This window comes from Chiloscyllium punctatum, chromosome 12 (assembly GCF_047496795.1).
Source record: "Chiloscyllium punctatum isolate Juve2018m chromosome 12, sChiPun1.3, whole genome shotgun sequence".
Lineage (NCBI taxonomy): Eukaryota > Metazoa > Chordata > Chondrichthyes > Orectolobiformes > Hemiscylliidae > Chiloscyllium > Chiloscyllium punctatum.
The window spans coordinates 239,326-256,120 of NC_092750.1; the positions used below are offsets into that span (position 1 = coordinate 239,326).

Here is a 16,795-nt window from a genome sequence, read left to right on the forward strand (position 1 = left end):
CAAATGCAAAGCTAAATTCTGTCATGTTATAGTCCGTGCTTCCTTGGGAATCATTTACCCTAACATTATATTGTAAGTCCATCTCAATACCCAATACCAGATCCAAAACAGATGGACAATAGGAACAGGAGTAGACTGTTTGGTCCCTCGAGCCTGCACCCCAGAGTATAATTCCTCCGGACTGGGGTCTCTGTAATGGATGGCATTGAAAAATAGATTGAAAAAAATTGTTCTAATCTGATCTTTCTGACTTATAATTGGAATATATTGTAATAGCAATATACGAGACAATCACAAAAAACATATATGGCATATCAATTCAGGTATCATTCTTAGGTCAGACTTGTCCAATATTGCTATTAGCTGAGATCTTAATCCAATGAACGGTGAGGGAGGGAGCAGTGAACAGTGAGCAAGGGACAGTAAAGGTGACAGTGGGGGCAGTGAAGGTGAGGGAGGAGGCAGTGGGGATAAGTGTGGGGAAGTAAGGATGAGAGAGAGGGCAGTGAGGGTGAGGGAGGGGAACAGTCAGTGGATTGTGGTGGGTGTGGTATTAACAAGCAGTGATTAAGGAGCAGGTCACTTACCTGATTACAATGATATTTAGGCAAAACGTCGCTTACTGTGGAGAGAGGGAAGGATTTTCTTTGTGCTTCCTGTGAACCAATATACTTCATAAAATACAGCACGTAACAAGTAAGGAGGCAACCTGAGTAAAGCAGCTGTCAGAGAAAGGAAACAGTCAGATTAACATCAGTTTACAGAGATTATGGCAGCACAGTTATAGAGTCATAGAGATGTACAGCATGAAAACAGACCCTTCGGTCCAACCCGTCCATGCCGACAAGATATCCCAACCCAATCTAGTCCCACCTGCCAGCACCCAGCCCATATACCTCCAAACCCTTCCTATTCATATACCCATCCAAATGTCTCTTAAATGTTGCAATTGTACCAGCCTCCACAACTTCCTCTGGCAGCTCATTCCATACACGTACCACCCTCTGCGTGAAAAAGTTGACCCTTAGATCTTTTTTATATCTTTCCCCTCTCACCCTAAACCTATGCCCTCTAGTTCTGGACTCCCCGACCTCAGGGAAAAGACTTTGTCTATTTATTCTATCCATGCCCCTCAGAGTCTTGTAAACCTGTATAAGGTCACCCTTCAACCTCCAACGCTCCAGGGAAAACAGCCCCAAGCCCGTTCAACCTCTCCCTATAGCTCAAATCCTCCAACCCTGGCAACATCCTTGTAAATCTTTTCTGAACCCTTTCAAGTTTCACAACATCTTTCCGATAGGAAGGAGACCAGAATTGCACGCAATATTCCAACAGTGGCCTAACCAATGTCCTGTACAGCCACAACATGACCTCCCAACTCCTGTACTCAATACTCTGACCAATAAAGGAAAGCATACCAAACACCTTCTTCACTATCCTACTTACCTGCGACTCCACTTTCAAGGAGCTATGAACCTGCACTCCAAGGTCTCTTTGTTCAGCAACACTCCCTAGGACCTAACTATTAAGTGTATAAGTCCTGCTAAGATTTGCTTTCCAAAAATGCAGCACCTTGCATTTATCTGAATTAAACTCCATCTGCCACTTCTCAGCCCACTGGCCCATTGGTCAAAAGAGCCTGTTGTAATCTGAGGTAACCCTCTTCACTGTCCACTACACCTCCAACTTTGGTGTCATTTGCAAACTTACTAACTGTACCTCTTCTTATGCTCGCAACCAAATAATTTATGTAAATGACAAAAAGTAGAGGTCCCAGCACCAATCCTTGTGGCACTCCACTGGTCACAGGCCTCCAGTCTGAAAAACAACCCTCCACCACCACCCTCTGTCTTTTACCTTTGAGCCAGTTCTGTATCCAAATGGCTAGTTCTCCCTGTATTCCATGAGATCTAACCCTGCTAATCAGTCTCCCATGGGGAACCATGTCAAACGCCTTACTGAAGTCCATGTAGATCACATCTACTGCTCTGCCCTCATCAATCTTCTTTGTTACTTCTTCAAAAAACTCAATCAGGTTTGTGAGACATGATTTCCCACGCATAAAGTCATGTTGACTATCCTGAATCAGTCCTTGCCTTTCCAAATACATGTACATCCTGTCCCTCAGGATTCCCTCCAACAACCTGCCCACCACCGAGGTCAGGCTCACTGGTCTATAGTTCCCTGGATTGTCCTTACCACCCTTCTTAAACAGTGGCACCACGTTTGCCAACCTCCAGTCTTCCGGCACCTCACCTGTGACTATCGATGATACAAATATCTCAGCAAGAGGCCCAGCAATCACTTCTCTAGCTTCCCACAGAGTTCTCAGTTACACCTGATCAGGTCCTGGGGGATTTATCCACCTTCGACCATTTCAAGGCATCTAGCGCTTCCTCCTCTGTAATCTGGACATTTTGCAAGATGTCACCATCTATTTCCCTACAGTCTATATCTTCCATATCCTTTCCCACAGTAAATACTGATGCAAAATATCCATTTAGTATCTCCCCCATTTTCTGTGGCTCCACACAAAGGCCACCTTGCTGATCTTTGAGGGGCCCTATTCTCTCCCTAGTTACCTTTTTGTCCTGAATATATTTGTAAAAACCCTTTGGATTCTCCTTAATTCTATTTGCCAAAGCTATCTCATGTCCCCGTTTTGCCCTCCTGATCTCCCTCTGAAGTATACCCCTACTTTCTTTATACTCTAAGGATTCACTCGATCTATCCTGTCTATCCTGTTCTATAAATAAATCAAAGATAGGACCTGTTCTCCCTGGCACCTCTGCTTCCCCCAGCCATTCACCACCACCACCACCACTCACCCCACCCAATAATCAGGCTGTTCTCGCTTTAACCCAGCACATGTCCCACATCCACCCAGTATCACCATCCAGTGCCCAGGGACTGGCTCAAATGGCTGAAAGTGTGACTCAGAGCATCACTGCAGGGTTAGCCTTATAGTAAAACTGGAATGAGGATGACAGTCAAGCAGTTTTAGCAGTTGCCAAAGCATCAGATTCTTGTCAGGTACTCAGTTGCATTAAAGCGGAGAATCAACAAATGTCCACTTGCCAAGGATAAATGATCGTAAATTATGTAAATTAAAGCAATTTATGACATTGAATTATTCCACAAAACGGAGAAATAAGCAGCTCCTGAGCTTGTAGGGATCTGACAGCTTCTCCCTACCCCATTTACAGCACTAAGGTGTCCAACTACCGGAGAGCAAATGATAGAGCTGTTGGCAAGCGGAAGGCCTTAGTTATCAGCAACTGGTCATTGGTGCACAGACCAACCAGCTATTTGCTGCCTGCTGAATCTCCATTTGTACACAACTCTTGGCTCCAGCTCCTTAGCAACAGAACTTACAATGAGTGTCAGGTTACTGGTTTTCAAAGAGTCACAGAAAGCCATAGTACAGAGAAAAGGCCCCATCCATTCCAGACCAAAACAACCAGCTCACTATTCTAATCCCGTTTTCCAGCTCTTGACTCGTGGTCTTGGACGCCTTGGCATCTCAAGTGCACACCTAAATACTTCTTCAATGTAATGAAGGTTTCTGCCTCTTCCGTCCTTATAGGCAGTGAGTTTCAGATTCCAACCACCCTCTGGGTGAAAATGTTTTTCCTCACATCTTCTCTAAACCTCCTGCCCTTTATCTTAAATCTATTCCCCAGGTCATTGATTCCCTTCCTTCAAGATCAAAATGTTCTATCTACCCTTCTTTTTTTTTGTAACTATATTTATTAGCAAATTTTTTTTAACTTTACAAACATATAAAATTATTGAAAAATACAATAACAAATATAAATATAATAAAAAGAAAAAAAACACAAATTACAATACAATCACTGTCTCCTAACTATTAACCTACCCTCTAATACAAAACAAACCCTAACACTGTGCAAAGCAACACCAAAAAAAACGAACAAACAAAACTGAAAAAAACCCACAAAGTACAGAACAGCTGCGCTAGGTTCAAAGCTCCCAAATAAAGGAACAGGAGCATTGTATATACACCCGTATTAACTCAGGAGGCCCCCTTCGGGGCCCAGGACTTGACAAATCTAACCATCTTGGTTAAACAAATGCCCTAGTTCAGACAACTGACAAATCTATTTCCAAATAACTCAAGTAGGGCTGCCATGTCTTATAAAAATGGTCTGTTGTGTGGTGCACCACGTTTGTAAAAAGGTCCAAGGGAATGTGCTCCATAATTAATTTCTGCCATCCCAGCAAGCCCAGCGGGTTCTCAGACACCCAATTCATCAGAATATTCTTCCGTGCACAGTATGCAAGAATATTAAATAGTTTCTTCCCATGCCCGTCTAAAGTTGGTAAATTCAGTAGACCTAAGAGGAGAGATATCAGGTCTACTTTGACTTCAGTCGACAATATCCTCCCTATCTCTTCCGTCACAGCACTCCAATAAACACGGAGCCTATGGCATGTCCAGAAGCAATGGGTAAGAGTACCTACACTTATTTTACATTTGGGGCACACTGAAGATGCCCCTTTTTTAAACTTCGCCAGACGGTCCAGTGCCAGATGAGCCCTGTGCAGAACTTTTAACTGCGTAGTGCATGTCCTGTTACAGATTGAGACCTTTCGAGTATTCCCCCATATGTTCTCCCATGTTTCAGAAGAGATCTGCACTCCTAGCTCTTGCTTCCAGACCTCACATAACCGGTTAATATCCTGCCAGGGCCTGCCACCCAGCAGGCGATAGGGGGCACTAACCGAAAGGGTGCTTGTGGAACGTAGCAACATTCTCTCTGTATCTGGCTTATTGGGCTTAGCGAGAAGCGTAGTCTTCTTCTGGATGAAATCCCTAACCTGAAAAAAACGGAAGAGATCTCTGCTGGGTAACCCATATTTACAGCTCAGTTGCTCAAAAGACATCATTACCTCCCCCTCAAACAAGTCTCCCAAACTAGGAACTCCTCTTGCTGCCCATAGTTTGAACTCTGAGTCCATCATCCCTAGTGGAATCCTGGCATGCCAACTACAGGTGTAAGTGGCGAAGTCTTGGATAAACAACCTTTACTCTGACGCATCGCCCTCCAAGCCCTGACTGTACTAATGACAATGGGGTTATGGCAGTGGTCGATAACTGTCCTCATCTTTCCACGAACAACAGGTTAATAAGAGGGTACTTTGCTTGGGAAGCCTCAATATCCAGCCATATTGAGTTTGGATCGAGGACAGCAGGGAACTCAATTGATACCTTCTGATGTCTGGGAAATCAACTCCTCCCCCTCCTTGAGGCTACTGCAATTTAGTAAGGTTGATGAGGGGCCACCCACAATGCCAGACAAAGGAACCAAACCATCCCATAACCTTCCACAGCATTGACCTGAGAAACATTATAGAGAGCATACACTTGGGATAAAGCAAACAAGGCAGAACATTCATCTTAATGAGACTTATTCGGCCCAGCCATGAAATTGGAAGAGCCTCCCATCTCAAATATCTTCGAGCAAGTGAGCAAAGTTAGTCCGAAATAACAGATCAAACTTGGGGGTAATAAAAATGTCTAGGTATCGGAACCCTGCTCGTGACCACTTAAAAGAGAATGTAGGGCCACCTTCAACTTGATTAGATTAGATTAGATTGGATTACTTACAGTGTGGAAACAGGCCCTTCGGCCCAACAAGTCCACACCAACCCGCCGAAGCGCAACCCACCCATACCCCTACATTTACCCCTTTAACCTAACACCACGGGCAATTTAGCATGGCCAATTCACCTGACCTGCACATCTTTGGACTGTGGGAGGAAACCGGAACACCTGGAGGAAACCCACGCAGACACGGGGAGAATGTGCAAACTCCACACAGTCAGTTGCCTGAGGCAGGAATTGAACCTGGGTCTCTAGCGCTGTGAGGCAGCAGTGCTAACCACTGTGCCACCGTACCGCCCAAACTTCTGGCACATCCTTAAGGTTCCCCAAAGGCATAGCCTCTGATTTTGCAAAGTTAATCTTATATCCTGAAATAGCCCCAAATGAATTGACATTGTATCAAATGGGGTACAGAGGTCATCGGGTTCGATAAAAACAGAAAGACATCATCAACATACAGCGTAATCTTGTATGTCCTCAATCCCATTTCCGAAGCGGTTATGTGGACGTTCTGACGAATGGCCTCTGCCAGCGGCTCTATCACCAACATAATCAACAACGTGGAGAGGGGGCAGCCTTGCTGACTACCCCTAACAATCCTAAAATTCCCAGACTTCATCCCGTTAGTGATGACCGCGGCCACAGGGTGGCAATATAAAACCCACCTAGCAAAGACTTCACCCAACCCAAACTGTTCTAAGTCATAAAAAAGATACGGCCATTCCACCCAGCCAAATGCTTTCTCTGCATCTAAGGAAATCACCAACCCCTGAATCAATCGTTGCTGACAAACTTAGACCACATTCAGCAACCTTCTAATATTATTAGAGGACCTATGTTCCCTTATAAAGCCTGCCTGGTCCACTTTAATAATATGGGGCAACACCCTTTCCAATCTCAGTGCCAGGATCTTGGACAGAATCTTGAAATCTGAATTTAATAGAGAGATGGGCCTGTATGAGGCACAATCCTCAGGAACCTTCCTCTTCTTAAGAATTAAGGAAATATGAGCTTCTCTCAAAGATGGTGGTAGGCATTCATGCATATAGGAGTGATTGTACATCTCCAACATCGGCCCTGACAGAATCCCTATAAACTCCTTATAAAACTCACCCGGGAGACCATCAGGGCCAGGCGCTTTCCCACTGTGAAGTTGCCTAGCGACCTCCTGTATTTCTGAACTGTCAAGGGGGCATTAACCTGTTCCAAGGTTACCCCGGGAGGTCCAGGTTCTTAAAAAAGGCCTCCATTTTAGCCCTCTTGTCTTCGCAACCTTCAGACCGATACAATTTAGAGTAAAAGCTCCAAAAAATCTCATTAATCTTTTTAGCATCGTATGCAAGGATCCCGGTGCTGTCTCTGATTGCAGTAATGGATTGGGGAGCACGCTTTTTCCAAGTCAGGTACACTAAATACTTCCCTGGCCTATCCCCGTATTCGAACAGCCTTTGTCTAGCAAAAGCAAGTTCTTTCTTTGTGTTTTGTGTCAATATTGAATTCAAGGCAGCCTGGAGGGCCGTGATATGCTGTAGTTTAGTCACCGAAGGCCACGCAAAATGTGCCGCCTCAGCCACTTTCAACCGCATCTCAAATAGACGCTGCTGTTCCTCCTTCTGTCGTTTCCAGCTAGCCAAATAGGAAATAGTTAAGCCCTTAGCAAAGGCCTTAGCAGTCTCCCTTGGCATAGACAGACTACCAGCTGTGCCTGAGTTGATAGTCAAGAATTCCTGAAACTCCTTCAAATTATATTCCACAAATTTGGAATCCTTAAGGAGAAAAGGGTCCAAACGCCAGTGCCGCAAACCTAGCCCTTCACTCTTGGCCTTAACCTCAAATATACGGCCACGTGATCAGAGATAGCTATATTCCCAATTTTACAATCCATAATCGAATCCAGAAGGGCTGAGGGAGCCAGAAAGAGGTCAATCCTCGTGTGACATTTATGCGAGTTTGAGAAAAAGGTGAAGTCTCTACCGGTAAGGTGAAGACATCTTCAAATATCCACCAGCCCCAACTCTTCGCATAAGTCAACCACCTGCTTGGCCTGCGAAGAAATAGTTGGGTGCCCACAAGGCATCCTGTCCACTGTCGGATCCAAAAGACAATTAAAATCCCCTCTATAATAATGTGCCGAGTTCCAAAAGCACACAACTTAGAGAAAGCACTAATCAAACATTTGAGGGAATGCGCCGGAGGACGGTAGACGTTTAAAATGCCATATTCCACCCAATGTATCATGGCTTTAAGTATCACAAACCGTCCCTGCTCATCTTTCACCTGCTCTAATAACATGAACGGAAGATTTATCTAGATAAGTACTGCCACTCCCCTACTTTTAGTAGTAAAGGATGAAAAGAATACCTGGTCATAACCCCTCTGTTGTAATTTCAGGTGTTCCCATCATCAAGATGGGTTTCCTGCAACAAAGCGATATCAACCTTTTCCCTCTTAAGTCTAGAAAGCACTTTTTTCCTTTTAACAGTCGAATTACTTCCCTTAATGTTCCAGGTGCACCTTTTAATAAGACACTTAGCCATCTCCCCTTTCAGACATCCTTGAACTCCTTGGATGGAGAACCCTGCTTACAAAGTGTCAAGCATAAGTAAATAAAGACTCAGAATCGAAAAACTATATATACAAAAATTAATCTATCATAACTATACACAACTATTACTACCAAAAAACTACAAAAGTAAACTAACTCTAAAACCTCGAAAGGAAGATCTTCCCCCTGCCCATAGAAGACACTCACCCTACCCATCCCCTCCTTCACAGCTGCTTCAAACCCGGATTGTGCCCCAGCCTAAGGCCAGAAAAAAAAACAAGGAGATGATCCTTAAATCAACAGAAAAAAAGACAAAGTCAGGATGAGTTCTCCACCCATCCCTGGCTTCATATCACCATTACTTGTAACCAAAAGAGAAGCAGAACAAACAAACAAAAAAGGGGGAGAGACAACAAAGAACATCCACAAAATTTCCCATCAGAAAATCCAGTTATTGAAAAAAACAGGAACAACATATTCCAAAGTCTTCTCCCCTCTTTGCAAAAAAGAAATTACTAGAGAGAAAGAAAGGAATAAAACAAAAGGAAGGGAAAACATGGGGAAAGATAGAAAAGAGAACAAACATTAGCCATATTCTTCAGGCCAATCTGTCTATTTTAAAGTGTCCACAAAGTTTTTAGCTTTATCCGTTGAGTCAAATTATAAACTGAGTCCTCGTGACTGAAACGAAATACTGCGGGGTATCTCATGAAGTACTGGATGCCCAGGTTCTTCAGCCTCTTTTTAACTTCATCGAAGGACTTTCTCTTTTGAATTACAGCTGCAGAGAAATCCTGAAAAAACATGATTTTTGACCCCTTGTACAGCAGTGCTTGTGGATCTTTTCCCAGGGATCTGGAAGCTTCTATGACTTTTTGCTTGTCCTTATATGAATGGAAGTGGACGAGGACCGAGCGGAGGCACTGCACTGGGCCTGACCTGTGCACTGTAACCCGATAAGCTCTGTCAATCTGAAGCCTGCTAGACTCGACATGAAGGCCCAAAAGCTTTGGCAGCCAGCTTTCAAAGAAGCTGACTGGCTGCTCACCTTCAGGGAGCCCGACAATTTGGAGATTTATCCTCCAACCTTGATCTTCAAGGTTGTCGATATGTTCTCGCAAGGCCCGCACCTCTCGCTCCAGCACCTGGATCCGATTGGATGAGGACTCCATCGCAGCTTCCGAGGCCTTGGTTCGACCCTCCATCTCCTCCAACTGCTACCCGAGGCCCTGGATCTGCTGCTCATGCTTCTACAGCATGGATGCGATAGGTTGAACCTGGGCACGAATGTCCCCACGGATTTCCTCAATTGCGGCTGCAACCTTCAAGGTAAGTCTCTCCATCGCCGCAACCAATTCCAGTAAATCTGTCAGGTGCCCGGGGGGGTTCAGGAGAGGCTGCTGCTGCTGCAGTCTCTGGTATGCCTGGTGCTGCAGAGGAGTGTCCTCCGTGCTGTTGTTTGCTTGCTCCTTTTCCCTTTAACATCCTTCCCCCTCCCAAATATTAACAAATATGAGTTCTGTAAGGTTTTAAACTAATAATTCCACCACATAAGTTGGCCAGGGATGGCAAAAAAAAAACCAGTATGCCTTGGCTATTGGGCAGAGCTGTCCATAGCAGTTCTACAGAATTGCCGCCATCTTGCCGAGTCTGTCTATGTCCTTCATAACTTGATACAAGCAGACCTCCCCCACCCCCCCCCCCTCACCTCAATCTCCTCTTCTCCAAGGAAAACAACCTCAGCCTGTCCAATCTCTCTTCATACAAACTCTCCAGCTCAGTCAATATCCTGGTAAACTTCCTCTGCAACCTCTCCAATGCTATCACAGCCCTCCTAAAATGTGGATTCCAGAATTAAATACAATATTCTAGCTATAGACTAAGTAACATTCTATATATTACCAGTATAATCTCCCCGCTCTTAAATTCTACGTCTCAACTAATAAAGTATACCATATGTCTTAATAACCATTTTATCCTCTGTCCTAATACCTTAAAAGACCTGTGGACATGCACACCAAGAATGTCTGATCTGTCCCTCTGATCCGCTATGCTTCCCAGGTTCCTACTGTTTGTTATGTATTCCCTTACCTTGTTTGTCCTGCCCAAGTGCATCATCTCACATTTATCTGGATTGAATTCCATTTGCCACTGATCTGCCCACCTGACCAGCCATTTATATCCTCCTCACTATTTACCCACCCATTAATTTGTGTATCACTTGCGAAGTTACTGCTGAACCCTCCTACATTCAAATCTAAATCATTTATATATTCACCACAAACAGCAAAGACCCCAATACTGACCCTTGTGGGACAACTGTTATAAATCAGAAGTTGACCACCCTCTAGTAACCAAAACCAAAAAAAAACCAGAGAGGAGCACCTCACTTTATAATCTGTTGAAAAGACGTGTGAGAATGGGTGTAATCCATTTTCTTCAGCAACTTCTAGTGGTTAAATAAAACAAACCCTGACACTCACTTTGTAATCAACAAGTAACAATTTATTTCTATATCTAACAGTGTACAAAATAACTAAACTATTAACAGTCCAAACAATTCCCCTCTAACTATTAACCATTCCCAACTAACGCAAGATTCTAATGGTATGATGTTCCAATAAGTACAAGTCCCACTTATGTAACAAAACAATAGAGCTTAGTCTCTTGAAATTACAGCCAGGTTATATCTTCCAGAACCTTATGAGTCTTCCCCGATGATCCTTCTGTCAGGAGGGTTCTCTCTGTAGATTCTTCTGTCAGGATTTTAGATGGCATGCTGTGGTACTGTGTTAAAGAGATGATGTTTTCTCTAAGAGCGGAGAGCTGCTTTCTCTTAGAAGATGGTGGTTGGCTCTACCCAATTTTCCAAATGCCCTCATCTTTTATAAGCTTGATGTCCTATCAATATTTTTATAATCAGGTTGGTCTTAGATTGTCAAAATTATCACATTTAAATTTAACAAGTTTTTGTTAGCTAAGGACCTGATTTAAATTGATTGGCTAAATTTGAAAAGACTGTTGTCTTGATAAAAATGCTGCTTTGCCTGCTAACAGTATAGCCTTTTGATACAAAAGTTTCAATTCAGGTGCTCTGTGCATCTGCAAACTCACAGACATTCTTTTTGAATCTCTAAGCATAGGATATGACACCATCTTTTAAAAGGGCCACACAATGTTTTCCCTATTTTACCATTTCACAATTTTACACACAATACTGGACACAGACTTCCGGTTAGAAAAACACCCCTCACTCATCACCCTCTGCCTCCTGCCACTAAGCCAAACGTGGATCCAAATTGCAAAATATGAATCCCATTGGATCTTACCTTTGATAGCAGTCTCTCATGGGGGGGGATCTTATCAAAAGAGATCAGGAATTTTCAACAACCCTTATCTTTTCCCATTTAAGTCTACAATCAAAAATACAGGGAAAGTATATAAAAATTAATTAGATAGCTCCTGGAAAAGTGTGTAGAGTTTTGGTCCATATATTTGATAAAGGATATATTGGCACCGTTTCCAGGGAGTGCGGGGGCCACAAGAGATTCAAACAAGATTCACAAGACTGACTCCTAGGATGAAGAGTTTGACATCAAGAACACCTTGAACAGGTTAGATCTTTTTCAGTAGAGATTAGAAGAATGGGCTTGTTGGGGTAGATGTTGAGAAGATATTTTCACTCATGGGGAAGTCTCTAATTCAGGGAGATAGTTACAGAATAAAAAGGCACTGATTAAAAATTGAAATGCAAGTGAATTTATTCTCTCAAAGGGTAGTGAATTTCAAGAATTCTCTACTCCAGAGAGTTGCTGAGGCAAGATCACAAAAAGTACTTCAAAAGGAGGGAGATAGATATTTCAAATATGAAGAAGTTGAGAATGATAAGTACCTGGCACTACAAAGATAGCTGATCTGTCCCAGGTATCAACATGATGTTATTGAATGGTGGGGCAGGTTTAAAGGGCTGAATGGCTGACTCTAGTTCTTTTATTCTTGCATTTTGGAGCAGAGATAATGTGAAACAGCTGCATCACTAGAGGGAGCCAGAAACTGGAACAAAAACATTCAAACCTGAGAAGCGCAAAGTGATACACCGCACCCGGAAAAGCATCCAGGTAGACCACATCATGAAAAACACGCAGACAAATTGCACCTAGAATAACACGTGGATACACCGCAACCGGAAAAACTTCCGGATACACCCAAAACAGAAAAACAACCAGACACTCTACACCCAGAAAAACATCTGAATACACAACAATCAGAAAAGGACCCAGATACATTGCACCTGGAAGAGCATCCAGATACACTGCATAAGGAAAAACATGCAGGCATACTACACCCAAAGTAACACTTGGATACATCACATCCGGAAAGCTTCCGGATACATCCAAAACAGAAGAACATCCAGGTATTCTGCACCCAGAAAAACATCCGGATATGACAATGCCTTTAACAAGGTTATGCTGTCCTTGGCTTTTTCTTCACAGAGGTCGTAAAAACAGCGATTCTGAAAGTCTGGGTTTAACTACTTCAGAATGCTTTCAAGTTTCTTAAAAAAAACACTTGTGCAATGAAAGGGGAGTGGCCTTTCTCCCAGCTCAACTTTTCTCTGGTTTGGTTTGAGCAGTGTGGCTGTTCACTGAAAGCAGTCAGTCAGTTTTGAAACTGCTGGACCCAAAGAAGCAAGTCCATGCTGATCCTCCCTCTCTCTGGATTCTCTCCTGTAAGACACGGTCTTTGATTTTATCTTTTTTGCCAAGGGCTGTTTATGGGATTGTTGTAAGTATTTAGAACAGCATCATTAAGTTAAGATTGGGGCAGCTGCATTACCCTTGGAATCTCCACTACACACTTGCTTAAAACAACTACCAAAGTTAGGGTCCGGGCTACTTTTTTTGAAATGTTTTGACGGGGTCTGGCATAGTCCATAACAAGGATACATTGCAAATGGAAAAACATGTGGATGAAAATGGAATAGTGTAGGATAGATAAGCTTCAGTTTGGTTCCACAGATTGACGCAACACCAAAAGCCGAAAGGTCTGTACTGAGCTGTAATGTTCTATGTTCTTAATAGATGGATACACCACACCCGGAAAAACACACCAAACGAGAAAAAACACATGGAAAAACAACCAATACACCTCAAATGGAAAACACCCAGACACACCTCCCCCCCCCCCCCACCCCCAAGAAAAACAACTGGATACTCCACATCCAGATACACTGCACCTGGATACATTGCACCCAGAAAAACACCCAGAGGCACCACAACTGGAAGAACACTCAACACATAGATAGACTGCACTCGGAAAAATCTGGATACATCGCACCCAGAAAAGCGCTCAGATATACTGCACCTGGAAAAACATCCGGATACACCAAAACCAGACAGACCACACCTAAATAAACACCAGATGCACCACAACTGGAAATATATTTGGACAAACACCCAGATGTTTCACAACCAGGAAAACACCCAAGTACACTATACACAAATGCACCGGAAAAACATCAGGATATACACCACAACCAGAAAAACACCTGGATACACTGCACCCAGAAGAACATTCGGATACACGGCACCCGGAAAACACCCGATAACATCGGCCTACGTGCATCTGGAAAAACACTAAGATACACGGCACCAGGATACATCTGAATAAACATCAGGATACACTACACCTGAAAAAACACTAAATCGTTGTAATCTGGAATGCAAAGTAGATTCAATTGTAACTTGCAAAAGGGGAGCTTAGATAAATTATTTTATTCTTTCATGGGATTGGGCATTGCTGTCATTTGTTGCCTGCTCCCTTGAACTGAATTCAAGGACAGTTAAGAGTTAATCACATCCCTATGGGTCTGAAGTCTCACGTAGGCCAGACCATGTAAGTATGACAGAATTCCTTCCCTGAAGATCATTAGCAAATCAGATGGGTTTCTATTATGATTGGCATTTGTTTCATTGTCACCATGACTAAATTACCTTTCAATTCCAGATTTAGAATCTAAGAGCTAGGAGCAGGAGTAGACATTCAGCACCTCCAGCTTGCTCTGACATTCAGATCAATCATGGATGATTGCATCTTTGCTTCAACATCACTTTCCTGTCTGCTCTCTATAACCATTCAATCCATTGCTAATTAAAAATTCAAATTTGTCTGTCTGTCTATCTCCTCAAATGTATCCAATGTCTCACTGTCCACTCACTCTGGGGGAGTGAATTCCACAGATTCACGATCTTCTGAGACAAGCAATTTCTTATCCCAAACCTATGGCCTCTTGTTCCAGACGGCGCCACGTGAAGAAACATCCCTTATACACCTATTTTGTCAACCTCAATTCAATCTTCTCTCAATTTTCTAAAGTCCAGAAAATATAGGCCTAAACCGCTTAATGTCTCTTCATAAAACAAATCCCTAATTTCTGAAATTAATCTAGTGGCCATTCTAAACTTATTAATTAAATTCAAATTACACCACCTGTCACGGTGGGATTTGAACCCATGTACCCAGAGAATTAGCTTAGACCTCAGTATTACTACTTCAATGATATTGTCATAATGCTCCATCACACTCTGGAAGGGAAACACTTGATGTGCTATGGGGAAGAGCAGGGTGTGTGAAACTAACTGTTGGTTACTGTCTACAACAGTACCACATTAATGAGCATTCTGTTCATCGAAACATTGGCCTTGAGGCAAACGCTTTAATCGTGGGGCAAGCTTATCATACTATCATGGGTAAGTAACAGTCTACCCAAACAGCTTTCTTTTAACTCATTCTGGTTTCAGTGATCTGTATACTTAGACTCAATTTAAAAACCCACCTGAGCCACAGAGAAGATGTAGAGACCCCAGTGCGGTACGATTGTGACACACAGAACAGTCAGCACACACTTTGCAACAATAGCAAGACTCTCAGCAATCACCTGCAAAGTGAGAAACAGAAGTACAGACAAAGCATGAAAACCAAGAAATTACAGACACTGACCCCTCCCCCCTCCCCAGACCCGAAGATCCACAAACCACAGAAATTTACCCTTCCCTCTAATACCTGAGGATCCACAGACCACAGATACTGACTTCCTCCCCAGGCCAGAGGAAGTGCAAAACACTAAGACAGAGCCTTATCCCAAACCTTATCTTTTACTTGCTCTCAGGATGTGGATATTGTCCAGATCATTAATGCATAATTCTGCAACAATGACACCTGCGGAACAAAATGTCACCAGCTACCATCCTGATAAAAGACCCTTTAATCCCCACTTTCTGCCTTCTGCCAGTTAGCCAATGCACTATCCATGCCAGAATAGTGGGGGACTCAGAGATGATGATGCCATTGACTATCAAAAGCCAATAGGTACTTTTGCTGGAAATGATCATTCACGGGCACCGGTGTCATGCAAATATTATTTGCCACTTATCAGCCCAAACCTGCATATTCTCCAGGTCTTGCTCAATATAGGGGCGACACAGTGGCTCAGTAGTTAGCACTGCTGCCTCACAGCACCAGGGAACGCGGGTTTGATTTCAGCCATGAGCAACTTTACGTTCTTCAGTTTCCTCCTGCAGGTTAGGTGGAACGGCCATGCTAAATTGCTCACACTCTCAAAGGATGTGTAGGGTGGGTGGCCATGGGATATGCAAGGTTACAGAGGAAGGGTAGGTGGTGGGGTCGGATAGCTTGCTTCCACACTGTAAGAATTAGAACATAGAACATAGAAAAATACAGCGCAGTACAGGCCCTTCGGCCCTCGATGTTGCGCTGATCCAAGCCCACCTAACCTACACTAGCCCACTATCCTCCATATGCCTATCCAATGCCCGTTTAAATGCCCATAAAGAGGGAGAGTCCACCACTGCTACTGGCAGGGCATTCCATGAACTCACGACTCGCTGAGTAAAGAATCTACCCTTAACATCTGTCCTATATCTACCACCCCTTAATTTAAAGCTATGCTCCCTCGTAACAGCTGACTCCATACGTGGAAAAAGGTTCTCACTGTCAACCCTATCTAACCCCCTAATCATCTTGTACACCTCTATCAAATCACCCCTAAACCTTCTTTTCTCCAATGAAAACAACCCCAAGTGCCTCAGCCTTTCCTCATAGGATTTTCCTACCATACCAGGCAACATCCTGGTAAACTTCCTCTGCACCCGTTCCAGTGCCTCCACATCCTTCCTATAGTATGGCGACCAAAACTGCACACAATATTCCAGATGCGGCCGCACCAGAGTCTTATACAACTGCAGCATGACCTCAGGACTCCGGAACTCAATTCCTCTACCAATAAAAGCCAGTACGCCATATGCCTTCTTCACTGCACTATTTACCTGGGTGGCAACTTTCAGAGATCTGTGTACATGGACACCAAGATCCCTCTGCTCTTCCACACTACCAAGTAGTCTACCATTAGCCCAGTAATCCATCTTTTTATTACTCTTACCAAAGTGAATCACCTCACACTTAGCTACATTGAACTCCATTTGCCACCTTTCTGCCCAGCTCTGCAGCTTCTCTATATCCCGCTGTAACCTGCCATATCCTTCCTCACTGTCTACAACTCCTCCGACTTTCGTATCATCCGCAAACTTGCTCACCCAACCTTC

The 16,795-nt window shown here is 43.5% G+C and overlaps 1 protein-coding gene across 7 annotated transcripts in view; it reads right to left on the reverse strand.

The window, feature by feature from the left end:
- rft1 (RFT1 homolog) overlaps positions 1-16,795 on the reverse strand; it is a 112,053-nt gene that overhangs the window by 59,487 nt on the left and 35,771 nt on the right. For 6 of the 7 annotated variants that reach the window (XR_011962005.1, XM_072581694.1, XM_072581695.1 and 3 more), the window contains 3 exons: positions 15,010-15,111; positions 4,747-4,842; positions 588-722 (listed from right to left, as the gene is read on the reverse strand). Coding sequence is in view for 6 of the 7 variants with exons in the window: in XM_072581694.1 (XP_072437795.1) it covers positions 588-722; positions 4,747-4,842; positions 15,010-15,111 (333 nt within the window). In the remaining variant the exon portion in view is untranslated. The remainder of the gene's footprint in view (positions 1-587; positions 723-4,746; positions 4,843-15,009; positions 15,112-16,795) is intronic. The other variant, XM_072581696.1, reaches the window with a different exon arrangement.